At 45.5% G+C, this 22,510-nt stretch overlaps 1 protein-coding gene across 1 annotated transcript in view; it reads right to left on the bottom strand.

The window, feature by feature from the left end:
• Positions 1-22,510, bottom strand: part of LOC146817631 (uncharacterized) — a 289,744-nt gene that overhangs the window by 37,481 nt on the left and 229,753 nt on the right. The window contains exons 11-14 of the mRNA XM_085609647.1: positions 14,858-15,031; positions 12,782-13,038; positions 4,404-5,442; positions 3,788-3,805 (exon numbers count right to left, since the gene is read on the bottom strand). Of these exons, the coding sequence (XP_085465773.1) occupies positions 3,788-3,805; positions 4,404-5,442; positions 12,782-13,038; positions 14,858-15,031 (1,488 nt within the window). The remainder of the gene's footprint in view (positions 1-3,787; positions 3,806-4,403; positions 5,443-12,781; positions 13,039-14,857; positions 15,032-22,510) is intronic.

The following is a 22,510-nucleotide window of genomic DNA, read 5'->3' as shown; positions in this document are numbered from 1 at the left end:
ACTCGAATGCAGGTACATTGCTGATTGGCCAATGGACCAGCATTATAGTTGGCTCATGTGTTATGCTCTGTTGATTGATGCAGTGCATCGTTTGAGATTATTCTTTGTCTTCAAATTTCTGCTCTCTTTGCATGTTTTAACAGATCCAAAGTGAGACTCACCATTTTACTGGGTCTACCAGTAAAGCAATACAATAATTGTGCACAATCATGCAAAATGCGAACATTCCTGCACCCTTTCTTGCAGAGTCTGGATCACACAAATTTAAGTGCAAACAATGCTACAGGAATTTTGGTAGTTTTGTAATAGCAATAGGTGGAGACAAATTTAACCCTATAAGGAAACTGGTGTTACTCTATAACTGTCAGGGTGCAGATTTTTGATCCCTTGCCTGATGCTATTCAACCACCGCATGCACAATGGGATGTCTACATAGAGGCCATTGACAGGCTTCGCAACCACTTCAAAGATGACACTAGTATAATCGTAGAACGCCACAGATTTTTCACACACAAAAAGTCAGAACATGAATCTATTGCCAGTTTCTTGGCGGAACAAAGAATCCTGGCTTGATGGCTATTTGGATAATCATTTTAGAGATCAAATTGTATTCAATTGTCATGACAAACGTGTTCAGGAAAAGTTATTGTGTTGTCGGAATCCTAGTCTTCACAAAATGTGAGAGATTGACAGGGGAATTGAAAGGTCGGTGATGGCCTCAAAAGAGTTGAACATGGGCAGAGACCTTATGAACACAGAACATGTAAACGCAGCGTTTTCAAAACCTAATCTAAACCCGAACAAGGGAAAAGACCATAGAAAAGGAGGGAGAGTACCATCAAATTCAGATGTGGATCGAGTTCACACTTTGCAAACTCCTAGGGATGTCCTGCAATTGGAAAGACATGTGTGAAGTGTAAAATAGTAGGACATGTGTAGGAATGTCCAGAAAGTGGGGTTCATCAAGGATGGTGGGATTCAAGATAGCCACAACGAGGAGGTGGAAAATTTGGATAGTAGAGTGGTGCTCTCCATCAAAATGGTTGAAACGAGTCAACACACTTTCAAGGGTGGTGAGCCTGTTTGTGATGTTGGAATTGGGAAAGTAAAAGTGGGAGTTACAGTGGATTCTGGCTCTCCCAGCACCATCATCACAGATGATTTATTCAGGAAAGAATGGAGTGCAGTTCAATTATCCCCTCTGGACATACGCACAGTGGAGTTTGGGGGACAGTATTGATTTGTTCTTTTTACTTTCCGGAAGTCCCAAGACAGGGCTACTACCAGAAAAGTATATGTAGCCAAGAAAGGCTACAATATCCTGGGTTGGAGGGATCAGAGAGCATTTGTTATGGTGTTGAGACAGGGCACTGAATGTTCAATTTCCTTAGTTGCTCCTGTCCCTTAATTTCATTCAGTGTCAAATTTATTATACACCCACAAGTCGCTGTTTGAGGACTGTTTATTGTTAGTCAAGGAATTTAAGCATGAGATCTTAAGGAAAATTCAGTACCGGTAATGCACAGAGTCAGGAACGTTCCATTGAGTGTGTGAAGTCAATTGAAGGAGCACTTGAATAACCATTGTTTATAAAAGGTCATAGAACCAGTTGACTCCTCCCAATGGATCACGCCTATCGTAGTGGCAAAGAAAAAGAATGGGGACATGAAGCTCTGTGTTGACCTCAGATCATTGAATAAAAATATCTTGGTGGACTGTTTCCCCCTCTCCAAGATTCAGGAGATGCTGGTACAAGTGGGAGGTGCCAAGTTATTCTTCCCAATAGATCTGAGTGCAGCCAACCACCAAGTAGAATTAAGTATAAATTCCAGGTAGATAACTGTGTTTGACATCCCTTTTAGTGCATTTAGGTTCATATGGTTGCCATTTGGCCTGTCTTCAGTCGCATCAGTGTTTCAAAAACTGATGCTTTGACTGTTTGGAAACAACATGCTGGTGATAGAATGTCAGGACTTTTACTCAAGGGAGAGAGCATATGAGCAGGATGCTGGACAGCATGAAGTGTTCGAGGGATTAAAGAATTTGATCATTAAGGCCCCAGTTCTTAATGCTTCATCAGTGATGATATGACCTCAACTGTGATGGTCGATGCTAGTGATGTGAGGTTAGGTGCAGTCCTCTCTCAGATGGTGAATGGTAAGGAGAATACTGTGGTGTTCACCTTGAGGAGTTTGTCCTCGGCAGAACAAAACTACAGCATCACTGAGAGGGAAGCACTGGCATGTGTGTGGGCAATGTATCTTTTGGGAAGAATATTTTCACTTCTCACAGATCATAAACATCTAGTATTCTTGTTATCTGAGAAGAATTTCAACAGAGGAAGTCCTAGGTTGGTAGGACCACTAGCAAGGATGTTTGAATTCAACTTTGATGTCAGACATATTCCTGGTGCAAAGAATTCTAAAGTAAATTTCCTCTCTAGATATCCAGAGAACAGTGACGACTGTGGAGAGAAAGATGGGGAAGTCAAATGTGTTATTGGTAAGGTGGATGGAATTGTGATTGGTGGAGGGATGAAATTGTTCCAAGAATGGAGGGAGTGCTCTGTGCACGATGGCTGTCAAACAGCTTTGAGGACATTCATCACTGAGGGTTGGCCTCAAGAGAGGAATGTAGGTGATGACTATAGACTGTATTTTAAAATCAGTCAAGTGACGAGTTTTCACTGAATGGTGAGTTGGTGTTGCGTGACAATTTGTTGATTCCTCCAGTAACTCTTAGAGCTTGGTTGGCAGGGTTAGCCCACCAGAGCCACATATGTATGACAGGCACCAAAAAGAGGGTGCGTAGTTATTACTGGTAACCTGGGATGGACAATGAGATCGACATGATTGTGAGAGATTGCATTGGGTGTAATCAGGCTGCCAAATCTTTGCGGTTTTGCAAAACTCCACTATGCCCAGTTGAGTTCTCGAACGGACCATAAGAGAAATTAGGCATGGATTTTGTGGGACCTATGTATTATCTTCCGATAAGCATGAGATATGCTTCGGTGTTTGTAGGTTACTTTTCTAAATGGGTGGAATGCAAGTGTGTGAGGGAGCCAAAAATGACTGCAGATGTACAGTTTGAGGCTGGAGATGTGGTGAAAATTAAAAGGCCACATGGTAAAAAAAGAAGTGGTTCGAAGTTCTTCCCAGATATGTGCGTTGTAAAGGTGTCTAAGCATGCAAAACTGGTAGAGAATGGTAAATGGTGGAACAAGAGTGCTGCATTGATTAAGAAGGTGGGTGATGTAGTTGTCAGGGTGCTTACTGAAGGGGTGCCTACTAAAAGCATGAGCGTTGGGGGAGATTGGTGGCTTGTGGATGAGTGTAGAATGGAGGAGGTAATAGAGACACAAGTAACCATGTCAGGGTTACCTAGTGATGGTGGCAGTGGTACTAATGTCATCCAATGTGAAGGTGTGGATCCTAATGTGAATCTTGTCCCTTCTGGGGATTCCTCTTATGCCATTCAAGGTAGAAGTATGGATGCAATTACTCACACAGTCTTCCATAGGAGTGGGGGGCATAAGGAACACCAGTTGCCCCAAGTATTTATAAAATTATATTTTGAATTAATCATTTAGGTTTGGGGGGACAGAGAATGGTATGTTCTATTTTGTTATATGTTATTGTTTATTTTATTGATGATGTTATATGGAAACATGGTCTAGTTTATTTTATTGATAATGCTATGTGGAAATATTGTTGTTGCTTATGCAGACCATTTTATTGCTTTTTTGGTGTCCAGCTGGAGTTTTCCACTTTTGCTTTCCTTTTACATTTCTTGTGCAATTATTCTTCATGTTAATTTACCCTTCAATATACCTCTTTTCCATGAGTCTTTCCTGCTCTTCTTTTTCATTCCTGGTGCAATTATTCTTTATTTTCTTTTTTCCCTTCATTGTGTTTTGTTAAGGAGGAAGATGGTGTTGTATTCTGTTTTGGAACCATGGTGCCATAGTTCCAGTTTACTGCTCCAGATCTTAGTTAAGGCGAGATCTGCAGCAGTAAACTGGAACAATGGTACCATGGTTCTAAAAAAGAATACAACACCATCTTCCCCCTTAAAAAACCATAATGAAGAGGAAAAAGAATAAGAAGAAGAATTGCACCAAAAATGTAAAAGTAGAGCAATACAGTATAACGCTTTGTGCTCTTCCTAGGTCCTGAAAGAATGAGTTACTGTCCTAAAGTGCATTACATGGTTCCTATTTCACAGGACAATCATGTTTGCAATATGGTGAACAACAATCACTTAGGGGCTAATTTACAAGCCCCTTGCGCCACCCGTACGTCACTTTTCCCATGTTAAAAATGACGCAAAAGTGGTGCAAGGAGCTTGTAAATAATCCCCTTAGTTTGGTAGATTTGCAAAACCACTTACCCGTAGTCGACAATGACTCTTCGAGACAGGTGCTGATCAAAGCTATCCCCGACCCAATCAACAGCAGAGGCCAGGTCTTTTTTCCCTTCATTTTCCTCATGAGTTTTGGTTAAAGTCCTGGATAAAATCAAATCAACTGGACTCCGTTCTTGATCTCGGTTTTCAACTTTAGAAAGTTTATAACAAGCACCTTCGTCAGTCTGAATAGCAGATTCACGAGTGAAAGAAACACTCCTCAAGCTACCTTCGTTCACCTGAATTTCTACTGAAGTAGAGTTTAATGGTTTGCAAGTGCTAATATCTTTGCACACCGATGGAGGGGCGGATTGGTCTTTCAGATGAGCAGAGCACAAGATACAAGTAGTACCTTTCTCTAGTAGTGCAGTTGTCAGGTTACCAGGTCTTACTGTGATCTCACCAGACATTCCGAGGTCCCCAAGAGGCAGGCTTAGCCAAGGGTTCCTCGGCAGCAATTCATCCGCTTTCCTATTCACGTGGCTGTTCACATTAATCTCAGAAAGCCTTGGTTTGAATGCACTTACTGTGTTTTGGAGGCACAAACACCCAATATTCTTAGTTCTGCTGAGTGGCCTCTGCCCGCTCCTGGTTGGTTTCAATGGGGCCTCTTCATTTGACTGTGAAACCATTTGCTGGACAATTTGGTCTGCAGTGCGGTTACTAGAATGTAGAGATTTTGCTGGGGGCATGTCTGTGATTGCATCCTGGAAAGCTTTTGATTGGAAAGTCAGACCATTGGGCACTGTTTTTTTTGTAGCAGGTATGCCTCTGGCAGTGATGGTAGATTCCTCCGGGTACTTCAGCGCTGGTGAGGTGTTGGAGGAACTCGGATACGCTTGCTCACTTTTCGCAAAGCCATCCGGCGAGTGACAAATCCCACTGAAACCTTTAATGTTTTGACCAGTTCGAACACTGGCTTCCAAAAGCGATCTATTATCACAAGCAACGAAGTTCTTTTGCCAGTAAATAGCTTGCTGTACATCACTGGGCTGCACTTGTCCACATGTCATCAGGTTGATTAAAACACGACATCTAAAGAAAAAGGGAACATTCGACAAAGAAGTTTAATTAAATTGTTTGCGCAATTACCGCAATACGGCAGGCTGCCTTCTTGACACTGAAGTCCGAACATTAGTGTGTGATTAAAAATACATCTGTGCATCAGCTACAAAATGCATTTTTTACAATACTTAGTTCTCTTTACACAGAAATGCCAGGTTGAGCTCGCTGCACAGAGTTATTGTGTTATCATGCAATTTTAATAGAAAGTACAGAAAAAATTTATAGCTAAGGATAACCTGTGCATTTTTTCGTTTTCACCCTCCTTTTCATAGTGGGCCATCTGAAAACTGATATCCTTGCCAGGAATTGCTTCACTGAATAATGAGAGGTTACTCTGTTAACAATACACAAGCAGCTCTGGGCGTGTAAAATATCTACACATTTGCCCCGTGTTACACATTTGACTTTGCCTTATAGGCAAAGGGACAAAGGAGAATGTGAGCCCAGGGTAAATCCCCAATGACACATGCAGTTTTGCTGTGAAATGTTAGTAGGTACAAATATTACAATTGCATAAGAGTTTCTTTTCATTCATACAAAAATAACAATACATTGAAAGGTAATGAAACATGGCAGTACCCAAACACTCTGCAGACATCAGAGCCATCAGGGAAGCTGCAAAGATTATTCCAACCAACTGTCCTCCCATTGCAGAGCTGGATGGGAAGGTGTCCTATCATATTTTTTAATATTCCCTTAAGAGACAATTATGGCCTGTTTCTTGAACGATGCAGGTGATCTTGATTACAGCATGCATGAAACCTTCAGCTTCATCTTGAGCTTTTCACAACTGCAAGGCCTATCTCTCCTATAGGTTAACATTGGGTTACCTTATTACATTTAATAAGTACTGGTCTTTGGCAACAAGACCTGTCCATAGGACTCCACTTGGTGGCCATCGGAGCTAGGACCAACACTCACACCCACAGACCACACAAGAAATCTAGGGCTCATTCTAGATGACAAGCTCAACATGAAGGCTGAAGTCAATGCAGTGTGCACCTCCTGCTAACACATTCTACGCATGCTGCAAAAGATCTTAAAGTTATTACCTCAGAACACCAGACGGTCCAGCATGCAAGCACTCCTCACCAGTAGGCTGGGCTATAGCAACACTCGCTATGCTGAAATCTCCAAACAACTCCTACATAGACTCCAGACCATCCAGAAGAAAGCAGCACGACTCATACTCAACCTCCCATGCTGCACCCTCATCACACCACACCTCAGGAAGCTTCATTGGCAAGTGTAGCCAATTCAAACTTCTCACGTACACATACAAAGCCCTACACAACACAGCACCAGAGTACCTGAACAGCCACATACACTTTCAGCAACTCACCAGACACCTACGCTCTGACTCACTCTCACTCGCACATGCTTCCCGTATCCACAAAAGCAAAACTGGAGGTCGCTCATTCTCAAATAACACACACAAGACATGGAACGACCACCCTCAACACATCAAACCTCCTCCTCACTTCTTGAGGTCTGCAAGAAGCTGAAGACTTGGCTCTGTGTATAAGCACCTTGGGGACCACACACTTACACACCTGCCCAAGCGCCTGTATACTCTCTTGGGTGATTAGTGCGCTATACAAATCAATATAAGTGAACTTTCAATTGGGAGCAAATAGGAATGTTGATTTTGGTCTCTAAATAATTGTAATTTAAAACCCTCTTTAATGGTAAGGTCAGATTTGAAGCCACAATTATGAACACGCTACTTTTAGAAATTTTGCATTTTCTTGTCCTAACCATTTGGTGCCAGCAGCCTGTATCCTGGGTCACACGGCTAGGTGTAGCTGGTAATTGGTCTATGTGTATTTCTCCCAGACAATGAGACAAAGGTGGAATATGTGTTGGCAGGATGGGCCATCTCTGATTTGATAGGGGCTTTACCTGTCACCTACCACTCTTTCACATCACAAAGACTCTGCCTCAGCACACTCACAAATGATTTCACACCAGTGTATTGTACCCCAAGACAAGCTGTGTGTGGCCAGGGCAGGGAGGAAGGAAATTCCAAACAACTCTGAGAGTGGAACCTCCTAGAAACTTCTACTTCAAAGCTGGCACCAAGTGTAAATAGTGGATCCTCAGACCCAACTCTTCATTGCACTTCTGGACCTGTGGAAGACTCCTCTGATCCCCTGCTGCCCTGCTGCCCATCTACCCTACTGCTTGAGAGAGAAGGACAGGACACGCATCTTGAACCCAGGACCACCAGAATGGCTCCAAGGGCTAGTTGGCTCATGATCAGAGCCTTAGTGACAGAAAAGGCTACAACCACCTTGACCTCAGCACCTAGACTCTGTGTGCTGTGAGTTTTGCCACCCCCTGAGTGGTGTCATCCCAGTCCTGGACCTTTGAAAGTAGGGCTGAAGGTTCTCTGCCAGTCGAGTTGTGGTCTAAGCAAAACTAATGAAGCACAATGCATCGCCTCGCAGCCTCACATTGGAACTGCCGCTGCATGATGCATCCCCAGCACAGGACCTTTCAGCTCCTTGGAATCACCGCTGTACAATGCATCCTCTACGCAGGGCTTCACATTGCAGCCATGCAGCTCCTTGGAACTGCCGATGTGTGACGCATCCTCGATGCAAGGTCCTGCATCGAGGATGCATCACATGAGAAATCTACATCTTGCTCTTCTCCCTGGAAAGGTCCCTCTCCAAGTGTCTCTCACCTGCCCCACTATAAACCCAACTACGCTGTCCAAACAACAGGTGCAGCGGTGTGTTTTGTCAAAGGGCTAAGGTCTGGCCAGAACAAAATAACAAGGGGCATTGTTGTTCGACCTTCCACATAATGTTCAGTCAAAATCCCAGGAACATGCAGAAAGCAAAATCAGCAATGAGTTCCCATGTGAAAGAAGGCATTGAAATATTGAAAAAATAAAAAAGTGTAGTGTCGTACGCAAAAGCAGCAGGCAGGCTGCAACCTGCTCCTGCTAACTTAGTGAAAAACTGACAGTGTCCCAATGGGCCACGTGACATCTCCACCCGCCTATTTTGACAAAAAAATTGCTGTGCCGTGATGAGCGGCTTGGTAAGACGAGAACCCTCTATATGCTGCCCAGTTTTTGAACATCGAGAATCCTGCCAGTTCGCGAGCCGGGATATAAGTCTCCTGGACCAAAATCACTACAGGGTTCTCAGCTAAAATCCAGCTTTTTAGTGCCTGAAGTTTCTTAACATTATTAAACCCATTTGCATTAAAGGACACTAGCTTCAGGGAGTTACTCACACTAATGTTCTATTCTAAAATAGACTTGGAGAAAAAAGAATGTTGCCTATATTAGCTTCCCTCCCGCTAGTCCGAGCTGCTTCAATGAGATAGCGACCTTTCACACAAAGAGAGAAAACACATTTCCCCTTTTTCGCCCCACCTTTATCTTGCAATAAGCTGGTAAAGGGGAGAAGCCCTCGCTGCTGATTGGGCCTCCCCTCAAGCAAGACTAACCTTCTGTTCCACCTTCCTTACTGTTTAAATTAAGTAACTGTAAACCTGGAACCATATTTATCATTCTTTTCACCACTACCCTCCACCTCACATGTGCTACCCTGATTTTCCCTCCCTCACCCGCCACCCCTAAGACGTGGTGAGTGGTGCGCCATCCCACTCACACCTGACATGCTTCCCTCCCCCAAGAATCTGGCACCCTGGTCCTGTGCCCAGATCGATCGGCCTACCCTTACCCCCCTGCCACGGCAGGAAAAAAAGGGAAACCCCCTTGAAGACATAGCACCCCCTAACTCTAAAGCCACTGAACCCCCCGGCCCCTCCAATCAAAATCTATCTGGCTAAGGCGCTTCAACCTTTCAATGATGCCTGTAAAAAAAAATCACTATACCTCAGCCCTAAAGGTCAACATTCAATCCCTAGAGAGGGAGAATCCCCTATTATAATCATGGTTCTCAGATTTGGATTGCCAGAATGTCCCATAGTCCACTTTCAAGTCACACATTCCTTACTTATGGCTTATCTGATATTTGCTGTAATAGTTCCTAGGCCTCCGAGATGTCACAGAATACATGGTACCATCCCTTTACTAGCACCTTCAGTTTTGACTGCTGCGCAATCATTGCCTGTGCTCCTTGCGCCTTAAAAAGATTAAGCATCTTTACGAATTCTTTCTTCCTCCTAGCTGCTGTTGCGGACATATCAGAGACTATACAACGGAGAGAGATTGCAGAGGTACTGAACTGTTTCTCTTTGAAGCTTTGGATAGCACTAACTTCTTCAGCCTGTAATCTCTGAAATTCACCAAGATTGTACGAGGATATTTTGAATTCGGAGGCAGATGCGCCTGTACTCCATGGGCTCTTGTAAGTGTGAGATCACCAGAATGTTCCGGGAGGACATTTTTTTAATGAAAGTGTTTGCCCATTGCAGCGTTTGCTGTCCCTCCAGTCCTTCCAGGACCCCAACAATGCGCAGATTAGCGTGTCTTGAATGATTTTCCAACTTCTCCAACTTATATTCAATCAAGTATTTCTGTTTCTGGAAGGCAGCCGTCCTCTCCTAACTACTTGATCATCTAGGTGAGAGATTCTTCCTTCTGCCTCTCTTAGCCGCTTCGGGATTTGTGCCACTGTCTCTTCAATGTTTGTAAGATGTGCATGTAGGGCAGTGATCTCCATGGTTTGTGAGGCTTTTAAGTCCCTCATTTCCTCCAGGATGAGATTTAACATAGTCTTGGCATCCCATTGCATCGTAAAAGGGAGACCGCGCTAGAATGTCCCATTGTTTGGGAGAGGTGGATCCTGTTGCATCTTTCCACATCCTGAGCCTTCCTGCTCGGGAGCTAATGATCCCTGGGCTGTAGCTGACTCAGTAGGCACTGTCAGGGGTTGTGATACCATCAGTGTGCCCCCAGAGGAGAAATCAGGGGAATGTGACTGTAGCCGTGGCGACTGCAAAGGCTGTAGAGGCTGCGTAGACTGCGGGCCTGTGCCTTCTGGAGCTGGTCAGTCACAGGGGCAACACTTGACCCTGGGCCTAATTTTGCCTTCATGAAGAGGGGGTATTCCATAACTTCTTTAGATTTTAAAAGAGCAGTCTCCGTTTCCGAGATAGGTTCTCCTGATTCTTGCATTATGATCTTAGTGGGTATAACTGATGCAGGTTCCGTGGTGCTATTACTCTGCCCCGGGCACATAGAGATTATCGCCACATCCCTCTCCATGAGGTGCTGGTCCTCACTAATGCTTGCACCTTCTTCACATTGTCTGAGATCACTGGGGAGAGTGTAATTTTTACGGGCCGAAGCAGTGTGAACAGCTGCCGATGCGCCCCACTCTTTTCTTAGCCCGTTGAGTTGGGGTGGGTGTCTCAAAATGAGTCGTTGTTGCAGAGCCAGAGGCCTTGGGAGGGCTTCACATTTTCTATTACTCCAAAAATCCCCCAAATCCTCAATGACTTCCTAATTTAGCTCTTCCAGAAAATCCACCCTTTGAGGTATCTCAGTAGTCCCCAACCAAGAGAAGGTGCTGTTGTGGCCCTCCTCAGCGACCCTCTAGTGGGTAGCGCTGCAATATTGCTGAAAATTAAGCAGAGCGCACACACTTACCTCCCGGTGAGAAACCTGGAGGCCGCCACGGGTGGAGAATAATCTTCTCTGCCTCTTGGGTCTGGATCGAATGCCCGAAAAGCAGCAGGAAGAAAACAGGCCTCACTCCTCCATATAGCCCAGAGCAGCTTCACGTTCCTCACAGCCCTCCCGAGCTGCCAGTATGCCATGCCCGCGGAAACTTATCACATATATTCCACACTCAACTGCGGGCCGTGATCGGACTCTCAGTCCACAGTTTTCCTTGCCGCTCTAATCGCGGCTGATATCGGGGTGGCACAAGCTGAGAGATGCAAAGAGGCAACAAGCGTCATCTGGAGCAATCTCGGACATGCCGCGTCCTAGCCTCCTGACGTGTCGGGAGGGCGGGGCGTTAGCGCTTCAGCCGCCGACTGCCGTCGAGTAGATTTAACTTAATACCCAAGGAATTGATCCACTTAGAGGCAGGCAGCCAGGGACAAATATCCACTACCTGGTGGAAGCTCTGGATTACTTTGCTGTGAATAATATACGAGCCCTGATGTATTTCTGCTAGATGCGGAAAAAGCTTTCGACCTCAGGGTCTGAGAAACTCTAATTAATATCTTGACCAGATTTGGTATTCCACTCCGGATCACAGGGCTTATATATAATATGTATTGTAAAGCTGAAGCAGGTATCATCATCAACTACATAGAAGTGGGGCAAATAAAGGTATTGCGTGGCACAAAGCAGGGGTGTCCATTATCCCCTATTCTATTTGCCTTCTTTATTGAGCCACTAGCTAGAGCAATCTGAGAAAATAAGAGCATCCAGTTTCCATTCCCAAAAATGGTTAAAATAAAATGATATGATGACAACATGATGTTAATTTTAGACAGTCGGTAGGAGACTCAAGAAAAGCTTTATGAGATGTTTGCTCAATATGAGACATTGGGAGGGTATAGAATCAATAAGAGGAAGACAGAAATAATACTCTGTGGCTGTACTCCCGATGTTTTACTTTCAGATATGGCTGTATGTGTTAATTCCCAACAGAAGTGCAATTTAGGCACAAGGTTCGCTTCTAAAATCGAGAATTTGTATGACCTTATTTCTCTTCCCTTCGCACAAAGGTACAAAATATTACTCTAGGTGAATTTCTCAATCTGGTTCCAACTACTTGGCTGAGAGTCTTGGGGTATGACCAGGTATTGGGCTTTTCCAACTAGTGGGTAAATTTTGTATATATTGCAACAGCCTCAATGAAGGACTGGCTACAAAAAAGGAGGCGAGTCAGAACCAGTGAACAGTTATATGCACTACGAACCGGGGAAGTTAGGAAATTCGAGAAAGTCTGGGGACAATATTTCCAATCTGAAGATGTAGGAGCAGTTTGAAAGGGACTTTTTAAATTAGTTAAGCTCCTCTCCCGATCCTATGGTAGGTACGATATGAGCTATTTTCCTTTTATCTGGTTTTAATTCAACTGCATTTATAGTATTTTTTGCTTTGATGATATTCTCTCACTGTTCTACCCCGTGTATTTATTTTATTTATATAATATGAAATTATATTTGTATTGAAGACTCCTCAGCGTAATTTATAATGAATATTTACTGTAATGTATATCTATGATACTGCAATACCCGAATCACAATAAAAATTACATTGAAAATAAATAAATAAATAAAACGGTAAAAAAATATCGAGATTTCCTATTCTTAAAATGCAACAAATCGAAATCAGTTCATTGAAATTCAGACAACTACGTACCTCTGTGATAAGAGTGTTGCACGTTGCCTTTGAATTTCAGGATGCAGTTCAGACAATCGATCAGAAAGTTGGCAAAGGCGGAGCAATTCCTTAGGAGTGGGAGGGGAATGATGAATTAAGAAACTGCTCACTTGAATCTTCCAGGCAGGGTTTATAAATATTACACTGCTGGCAAAACCCAGCTTTGTACTGATTCCAATCTGCAGAGCATTCTTGAAGGAAATCTGAGTAAAAACCAGTTGGTACCACCAGGCAACCTGCAAACCAACATTGTGAAAAATATTAATGCACATATGGCAAAATACAGCAGAAGATTGTGGTCTGCAAAAAATTATCATTAGCCGCAGAGACATATCAAAGAAAAAAAAAATTGGAAAATATGACTCAGTAATACATTTTATATCAAAATATTCTCATTAATTCATTCTAATTGATTCTTTGTCTTGTAGTTGCCAAAAATGTAGAAGGGATTTTATTTGACAAAGTGGATTATGAAGTTTGATGTAAGTATATAATGTGGTGTTTGTACAGTGCAAACCTAGACCCAATCAGCATTCCAAATGATGGGTGCATAAATACAGAAGAGGTATTGCTTTGTTTTTTTCTTCTTTGCACTTCTTTGTCCCCGGGCTGATGGCATTTTGTCTGTGGGTGTACCAAGAGTCACTGGGGTGTTGGTAGATTATGAGGCCACTCTCAAAGATGTAGTATTTTTGCACGGGAAGCCCGTGGAGTTCCATCATGGTTTTTGCACGGGAAGCCCGTGGAGTTCCATCATGGTGGAGAAGGCATGCTGATGATTGTAAGATGCCCTTAAGGGGGTCACTGTGGAGTCTGTGAGGTAGTGGATCATTGCAGTTACCACATAGATGCAAGAAAGAATGGGAGGGTTTGAGCAGCTGTTCTGGCATTGCATTAGGGAAGGAATGGTTTAATTTTCTGCAGTAGAAAGAGCTGGTACGAGGCCATCTTGGTTACTTGGCTATGTGTTCCTTGAGGGTGTGTTGGGTGTCCAGGTTGAATCTGTGTCACTTAGCATTTGGTTGAAAGTTGGGGTTCGAATCCACCCACTGTCATGTCCCTTGTGCTAAAGTGATTCTTAAAAACGTGCTAGTTGGCAGTGACTGCTTTAATTTTTGTCTTTCAACGCAGCCTATATGTGCAATCGTAAAAGATCAAAACCCATGTACAAGATGTCTGTCACACATAGTCTAGGGCCTTCGTTTTTTAGTGCTTTTTTCGTTAAATTAGTGTTGGAAAAAAGACTACGTTTGCTTAAGATTGGCATTTGTATTGCTAATTTCTTTTTAAAAAGAGGTGTTTTTCTTTGAAAAATTCATTTTGGAATCATGCACATAGGCACAGACATTCTATATTTTTCAATATTTATGAAGACCGCGTGATGGACAAAAAGCACTTCACTTTACTACAATTGTTCCACTGTTGCAGATCTCACCCTTTCTTTTCTACTCTTAATCTTGCATTATTTCTAAAAATCTAAATTATTTTGTTAAGTTTACCTCGTTGGCGCCTACACAGCACATAGTTCATACAATAAAAATACACATTTTATCCTAATATATTGTGGTGGCACAATTTGATTGGAGCGGGCTCCAGGGCTTTAATCCCCTGCAGTCATAACAGAGACATGCAGTTTAGGAAGGTGAGCAATTAATCAAAGCCTTTCCCACACATCCACACAAAAAAGACACAAAACGCATTTACTAACACACACTCACGGACACACGCACTGAATAGCGTTAAGGTACATGTGGAAGAAACAAATTTAAATAGTTTATCAAAATATAAACATTGCAAATTAAATTATAAATTTCTGATACAGAAACCAGTAGCTACAGAGAAGAAATGTTATATCATATTCCCATGTCCACTACGAAAACCTTCAACTAGAGCAGGATTAAACCAGTGACACATTGAAACTCTGGAAAACCACTGAGCCATGCAGTCAATTACGAGAACAAGTTGCATCAAAGGAAAATCACAAACAATAAAATAAAAACAGATATGTTGCACATAAAAAGCTGCATGTCGAAGAACACATAGACATCCTCTTACTTTTTTGACCAGAATATTGTAATCACAAATTGCTGTCAAAATTTGCAAAGGGATTTCAACTGCCTCAGATAGTCTCTTTTTTTGTTTGTCCAGTTTGCTTATCAAACATTCTGGCTCGTCTCCTTTGAGCTTACCAAGAGATGCCATAACACCATCAGTTCGATCAATCAGAGCCTGGAAAATAAAAGCAGATGTTAAAATGTATTTTTACAGACAAAGGCTATAATCTTCCTCACGCCATAAACATATAATTCTTTTTATCATTATATTTCATAAAACATAATGCTCACCATGGTCGCTTGTGTGTCAGTAACCATGAAGATCATGTGGCGTCCATTCCCATTTTCTAATTGGAAATTAAACCGTGGTTTTGAAAGAATTATACGTAGGAAAATAGTTCTAGAGTCTATCCTCAAATGGAAAACAAATTAAAATGAACAGTCAGCACAGGGGACAAGCTGCCAGCGTGGAGAAGACACAGACCACTTGATGTGCAGGAATCCTCTTTCAGTGGCTTCTCCTTCTATACCAATAAACAGAGGTAGGTGCAGATAAAATATATTTTACTATTTTCTCACCAATAAAGTGCATTTTGTAGAAGAAGCATGTAAGTATACGTTTTAAAAATCGACATTTGGATCGCAGTTCAAGGATACCTGATAACATATATTTTCAGTGTATAATTTAATGACACCCTTAATTTACAAGATAGGGTGGAGACTATATTGGAGTTTGAGCTAATATTCAATTTGGTGTGTTCTTATGTAAGTATATAATCTCTGTCGACAACATGCTGTGACTTCTACATCCTGGGTTTCCTTAGCATCAAGACATTTTTAGATGCTCAGAGTACTTTTATTGGTCCAATTCCCCAATGCCACGGTGGCCCTGGATGCCATGGCCTCTTGATGAAAGAATTCGTTTTGTGGTCTGCTGAAGGTGTTGCCTTTTCTGGCATTTACAGCATGGCTTCTTCTGGTTCCTCAATAATCAAGGCTCCCGATATATTACAGGCCTTTGTGGCCTTGTGACATGATGAAGTGTTATAAACCTCAGAATCTTTATGCCTTCATGCTCATTTGTACCATGGGCCCGATCACCCTATGGAATTCTATAACTACAAGCCACCTAAAAAATATAGACCTTCATGAACCATGGGTTCTTAGGTAAACCAGTTCTCTGTGTCACCCACCCAAGTAGCGCTTTAAATATGTCTCAGGCCAGTCACTGCAGAGCCTGTGTGCGCAGTTTTACTGCTACATCGACTTGCCATTTAAAACCCTTTGCCAAACCCTAAACTCCCCTTTTATTGCACATACGTCACCCTTAAGGTAGGCCCTAGGTAGCCCATAGCGCAGTATACTGTGTAAGTAAAAGGTAGGACATGTACTTTTAAGTTTTGTATTTCCTGATAGTGAAAAACACTAAATTCGCTTTCACTACTATTGTAAATCCTACTCCTCTAATAGGTTAACTCTTAGTTAATACACTTTTAAGCTATAATGCCTGATTACAAAGGAGTAGCTGGGTCATATTTTATATCTTTAGAATGGCAATGATAAATCCACTTTACTGGTAAAGTTAGATTTAACATTACTATCTTAGAAATGCCACTTTTAGAAAGTGGAAGCGTCTCTGCTCTTACAGCTCTGTGTGTCTGCAGCCTCTCTCCAATACATGTTTGTGGTGAGTGACAACTAACTTTGTGTATTCCCTCAAGATAGCCACAAACACAGGAAGGTTAGGTGTGTCTGAGTATCCATCTGCATTCTGATGGCTTTTCCTGGGCAGGACGGGAGGGAGGAGCTGACACTTACACCTGAAAAGGCAGTGTCCTGTCCCTACATAAGCTCTGATTACCACCTACAGCTAGTCTGGAGCAAGGGCTAGGAAGAAAGGGCTTTTGTATACTTCAAAGTCCTTTCGTTGAGGTCACCCCCACTTCAAAGGCACAACTGGCTATAAGTACTGGGTCTCTGTCCCCACCAAATCAGACAATTCCCAACCTGTACCTGAACTCTGTCAGAAGAACTGCTGTGCTGCATCAAGGACTGACACACTGGTGGACTGCTGATCTGGAAAACCTGCTTTTCTGCTGTGCTGCCCTGCTTCTCTCTGACCCTGTTGAGGAAGAGCTGGGCTATGCCTTGCAACTGAAGTGATCTCCAAGGGCTTTTTGGCTTGCCTCTTGTTGCTCGAGACTCAAGGCTATCAAAGTCTCTAACCTGCTCCTGTGACTGGTTCACTGGAAGTGGACCCAGACACTTGCACCAGAGAAATAAACTTATCTCCAGACTGCGCTTAGCAAAACTGGTGAATCGACCCTGTTGTGAGAGTAGAATGGGCACATTACTCTTGGAACCAACGCATCGCCTTGAAAGCCCGACAAATCGGAAATGCGCATTGCTGCTGCAGCAGCGTGGACAGATTGACAGATCCCCTCAACTGAGTGGAGAAACCCGGTCCATCCCAATTCAGAACCAATGCATATCAGCTCAGCACTTTGTCCTTGGAACCGACAAATCGCCTCAATTATGGGCTCGTCATTGACGCATCGCTTGTCTGCACCACCTGTTGTGTCCCTGTGTCCGTGATCGCTGCTGCTGCCTCCACCGCGAGGAGGACGTAGGTTCTTGCACTGTAGTACCTCCACTAATTGTTTTGCTTCACTGTATTGCCCCTGTGAACAGTTTTGTGCATCGTTTCTCTTCCCCCTTCTCCTGTTGCCTTCTGTGCCCTTTGCCTTCTGTACCCCTCGCCGTTCTGCCCTGTCTTGCTTCGCTGTACTGCCCCTGTGAACTGTTGTGCATCGTGGTTCTTTCCCCCCTGTTGCCTTCTGTGCCCTGTGCCCTTTCCCTTCTGTTCCCCTCGCTGTTTCTACGCCATTTTCCCACCGCTGCTTTCCCTGCGGCCCGCCCCCCTCGCTCGCTTCACTTACTAACTGTACTGCTTGTCTTCACTGATTTCTTTGACCTCCTTTATTGCTGCTTTTCCCCCTTATGCCATTCTGTGCCCTGTGCCCTTTTTGCCTTCTGTACCCCTCGCCGTCCTCGCACTCGATTTCCCGCTGCTGCGTCCCCGCCCCCCCGCCCCCCGCTCTCCCATTCGCCCGCTCCCATCTCCCAGCTGCCCCTCCCTCCCACCTCCCCTTCTTTTGGCGACCGCGCGCAGCGGGCGCGCTGCTGGCGCGCCGAAGGTTCGCCTATGGCAAGCCCGTCTGCGCCCATCCGTGCCTGGACCGCGCCCAGCACCAGAACCCCTGGCCCCCGCGAATGCCACGATGCCCGTCTCTGCTACGACTCCAGCACCCTCCATGCACTCAATGCCGGACGATCACGTACTTGCTGCCTGGCCGCCCCGAAACACACCCAACTGCAGCTTCACCAGCAACCGGCCCGCCAACCCACCGACCAGGAAAGACCTCAACTACCTCAGATGCATTTTTCTCAACACATGCTCTGCCCGCAAACACGCCGTTGTACTCTGGGACCTATTCGACTCAACCTTCCCAGACGTCGCCTTCCTGACGGAGACCTGGCTGAACCCCTCCTCGGCATCCGACATCGCCATAGCCATCCCGGAAGGCTACAAGATCACCCGCAGGGACTGCACCAACGGAGTAGGAGGAGGAATCGCCATCGTCCACAGGAGCACTCTTAGAGTCTCGACCAACACCGACGACACCCTCAGCACCGCCGAACACCTACACTTCCAGATCCACACCGACCCCAACACCACCCTCAGACGAACCCTTGTCTACAGACCCCCGGGACCCCGACCACAGTTCAGCGACTCCATCACCAACTTCATCAGCGCACACGCCCTCGCCTTCATGGACTACATCCTCCTCGGGGACCTGAACTTCCACCTCGAGAACAACAACAACACCAACTCCACCACCCTGATCGACAACCTTCCCATCTCAGACTCAGATAACTCATCACAACACCCACTCACTCCACCGGCCACATGCTTGACCCCATCTTCTCCGCAAGCCCCCACGTCTCCTTCAACCACCCCACCGATCTCCACTGGACTGACCATCGCTGCATCCACTTCACCTTCCGGAAACCCACCACGCACCACCGCACCCAACAGATGCCTAGCGGCTCGAGCAAAGCCACTGCAGACCAGCTAACTACCACCTTTGCCCAGAGCCCACCCGCCGACCCCACCGACCCCGACACCGCCTCCCGCAAACTCAGACAGTGGATTGACGACTGCGCCAACACCCTCGCCCCGCTCAAGAAACCCTCCAACAGTCACACCAGCAAGAAAGCCAGCTGGTTCACCGAAGACCTCCAGGCCTCCAAGCAAACCTGCCGAAAGCTGGAGAAGAACTGGCTCCATGAACGAACACCGGACAGCTATGCAGCCCACAAGAACGCCACCCGCAGACACCATCACCTCATCAGATCCGCCAAAAGGGCCTCCTTCAAAGACACCCTAGACAACAATGCACACAACAGCAAAGAGCTCTTCAACATCGTGAAGGAACTCTCCAACCCCAGCTCCAACACCAACGACATCCCACCTTCGCAAGACCTGTGCGACTCGCTGGCCACCTTCTTCCATCGCAGGATCGCAGACATCCACAAGGAGCGTCAACACCACGACTGCACCGCCAACCACTGAGACCTCCGCCCCCACGACCACCATCCGAACCAACCGCCTGCTCTCCTGGACCAACATCAACGACGATAACACCATCAAGATCATGAACACCATCCACTCCGGATCTCCGTCAGACCCATGCCCACACCACGTCTTCAACAAAGCCAGCACCGCCATCGCACCCCATCTCCGGAAAGCCATCAACATTTCCTTTGAGAAAGCAACCTTCCCGGAGAGCTGGAAGCACGCCGAAATCAACGCCCTACTCAAGAAACCCAAGGCGGAGCCCAAGGACCTCAAGAATTTCCGGGCCATCTCCCTGCTCCTGTTCCCGGCGAAGGTCATCGAGAAAACCGTCAACAAACAACTGACCTGCTACCTCGAGGAGAACATCATCCTGGACATCCCAGTCCGGGTTCAGCAGCAACCACAGCACCGAAACTTCCCTCATCGCCGGCACCGATGACATCAGGAGCCTGCTAGACAACGGAGAAACCGCGGCCCTCATCCTCATCCTCCTGGACCTGTCAGCCGCCTTCAACACGGTCTGCCACCGCACACTACGAACATGCCCCCACGACGCCGGGATCCAAGAGAAGGCCCTGGACTGGACCACCTCCTTCCTCTCCAGCAGAACACAGAGCGTCCGCCTCCCCCCCTTCCGCTCTGAAGCCACCGAGATCATCTGCGGCGTACCCCAGGGCTCATCCCTCAGCCCAACGCTGTTTAACATCTACATGGCACCGCTCGCCCACGTCGCCCACGTCGCCCGACTGCACAACCTCAACATCACCTCTTACGCCGATGACACCCAGCTGATCCTCTCCCTCAACAAGGACCCCCACACCGCCAAAGTCAACCTCCACGAAGGAATGAAGGCAGTCGACGAATGGATGAGTAAAAGCCGACTGAAGCTGAACTCGGACAAGACGGAGGTCCTCATCCTTGGATCCACCTCTTCGGCCTGGGACGACTCCTGGTGGCCGGCGACACTGGGAACAGCTCCAACACCCACCGACCATGCACGCAACCTAGGGGTCATCCTCAACTTCACCCTCTCCATGACTAAGCAGGTCAACGCCATCTCTTCCTCCTGCTTCAACACCCTCCACATGCTCCGCAAGATCTACAAGTGGATCCCCACCGAAACGAGAAGAATGGTCACCCAGGCCCTCGTCAGCAGCAGGTTGGACTACGGAAATGCCCTCTACGCAGGAGCCTCGGCCAAACTCCTGAAACGGCTTCAACGCATCCAGAACGCCTCTGCACGCCTGATTCTTGACATCCCTCACCACAGCCAGATCTCACCCCACCTGAGAGACCTGCACTGGCTCCCCGTTAACAAGAGGATAACCTTCAAGCTCCTCACCCACGCACACAAGGCACTCCACAACACTGGACCAGCGTACCTCAACAGACGACTCAGCTTCTACACCCCCACCCGTGAGCTCCGCTCTGCCGACCTCGCCCTCGCCACAGTCCCCCGTATCCGAAGAGCGACCTCTGGCGGCAGATCGTTCTCCCACCTCGCCGCCAAAACCTGGAACACCCTCCCCATCCACCTACGGCAGACCCGAGACCTGCTGACCTTCAGGAGACTCCTCAAGACCTGGCTTTTCGAGCAGTAGCAGCATTCCCCACCCCTCAGTGCCTTGAGACCCTTAGGGGTAAGTAGCGCACTTTACAAATGCTATGATTGATTGATTGATCTGCACTCCACATCTCGCTGTTGTGACCAGGATCAAAGTACTCAGTTGATCGGGCCTGTGTTGCCTCTGTCCCCAGCCTGTGTTCCATCGTGATCGGTCTGAACTGTTGACTTTTCCCCAGTCCAGCGTGATCAGATAACCCTCATTGGCACTTATTGCTTCTAAGCGCTAGATCTTTTTTCATTCTTTAAAAATTCATAACTCAAATTCTACTTTTTGGATTTTTGTTGATTTCATCTTGACTTATTTCTAAAATTATTGTCTATTTTTCCAAAACAGTACAGAGTATTTTTATGGTGTTTTCATTGTGTTACTGTGTGTGGTGTTGCACAAATACTTTACACATTACCTCTTTAGAATAGCCTGACTGTTCTGTGCCAAGCACATATAATCTTTTAGTCTGTATCTGACTTACCCTGACTAGAATTGTGGTTCCTGCTTGGACAGGATACATACCTCTAACTACCGGAAACCCAATTTCTAACACTTTATTTGAGGAACCAGAGATTAATTCTTGATTCAGGTTACTCATTGAGATTTGATGAGGTCTAGTCCCAAATTAGTTTGCACTGCAAGCAAATAGGAGAAAACATTGTAATCTCCATTTTGTTGTGCCGCGATTAACATGACAGAATCATGGTAGTGCAGTCTTTCCTTATTCCCTAAGGTTATGTCAGCAGTGAGCCGACACTTACTTTGCTGAAGATGTAAGACTGGTTGAAAGAGCCAGATCCACATGTGATAGGAGTGAATTACATTTTGTGCTGAGGTTGGAACAAATGGGAAACACATGGTGGACCAGGCTGCCTTATGCGTTCTATTTAAAGCCATATGATTTAAAAATCTATGGCAGATCTGTATCGGACACTGATGTATGTATAGACTTCGGCCCATATTTATAAAAAATTCATGCAACGCAACAAGCCATCTTGCTGCACTGCGCTTTGTCGCGTGAAAGAAAAGGGGAAGGCAGTGCCATATTTACTATTTTATGGCACATTCCTGTCCTTTCCTAGTGCTGGCACACTATTGGGAGCCTAGCGCCAATGCAGACACCCTTGCGTTATGTTGCAAGGGTGCCTGCATTGCAGGCAGGATTGTTTTTGTGTAGGAAGGGACACCTTCCTGCACAGAAACTATCCATAGAAGGGATTTTCCTATTTCTAAGTGTGCTGCAGAATGCAGCACACTTGGAAAGAGGAAACAACAACCAGAAATAAAGATATTTCTCCTTGTTGCGTCTCTGATGGGGAGGCGCAACATTCTGAAGCATTTCCAGGTCTACCAATGTTGATAAATCTAGGAATGTGTCAGAATCCATGGGTGGATG

The sequence above is a fragment of the Triturus cristatus genome, chromosome 6, assembly GCF_964204655.1.
Source record: "Triturus cristatus chromosome 6, aTriCri1.1, whole genome shotgun sequence".
Classification (NCBI taxonomy): Eukaryota; Metazoa; Chordata; class Amphibia; order Caudata; family Salamandridae; genus Triturus; species Triturus cristatus.
Note: the sequence above shows the minus strand (reverse complement) of the source record. Positions and strands in the feature narration are given on the sequence as shown.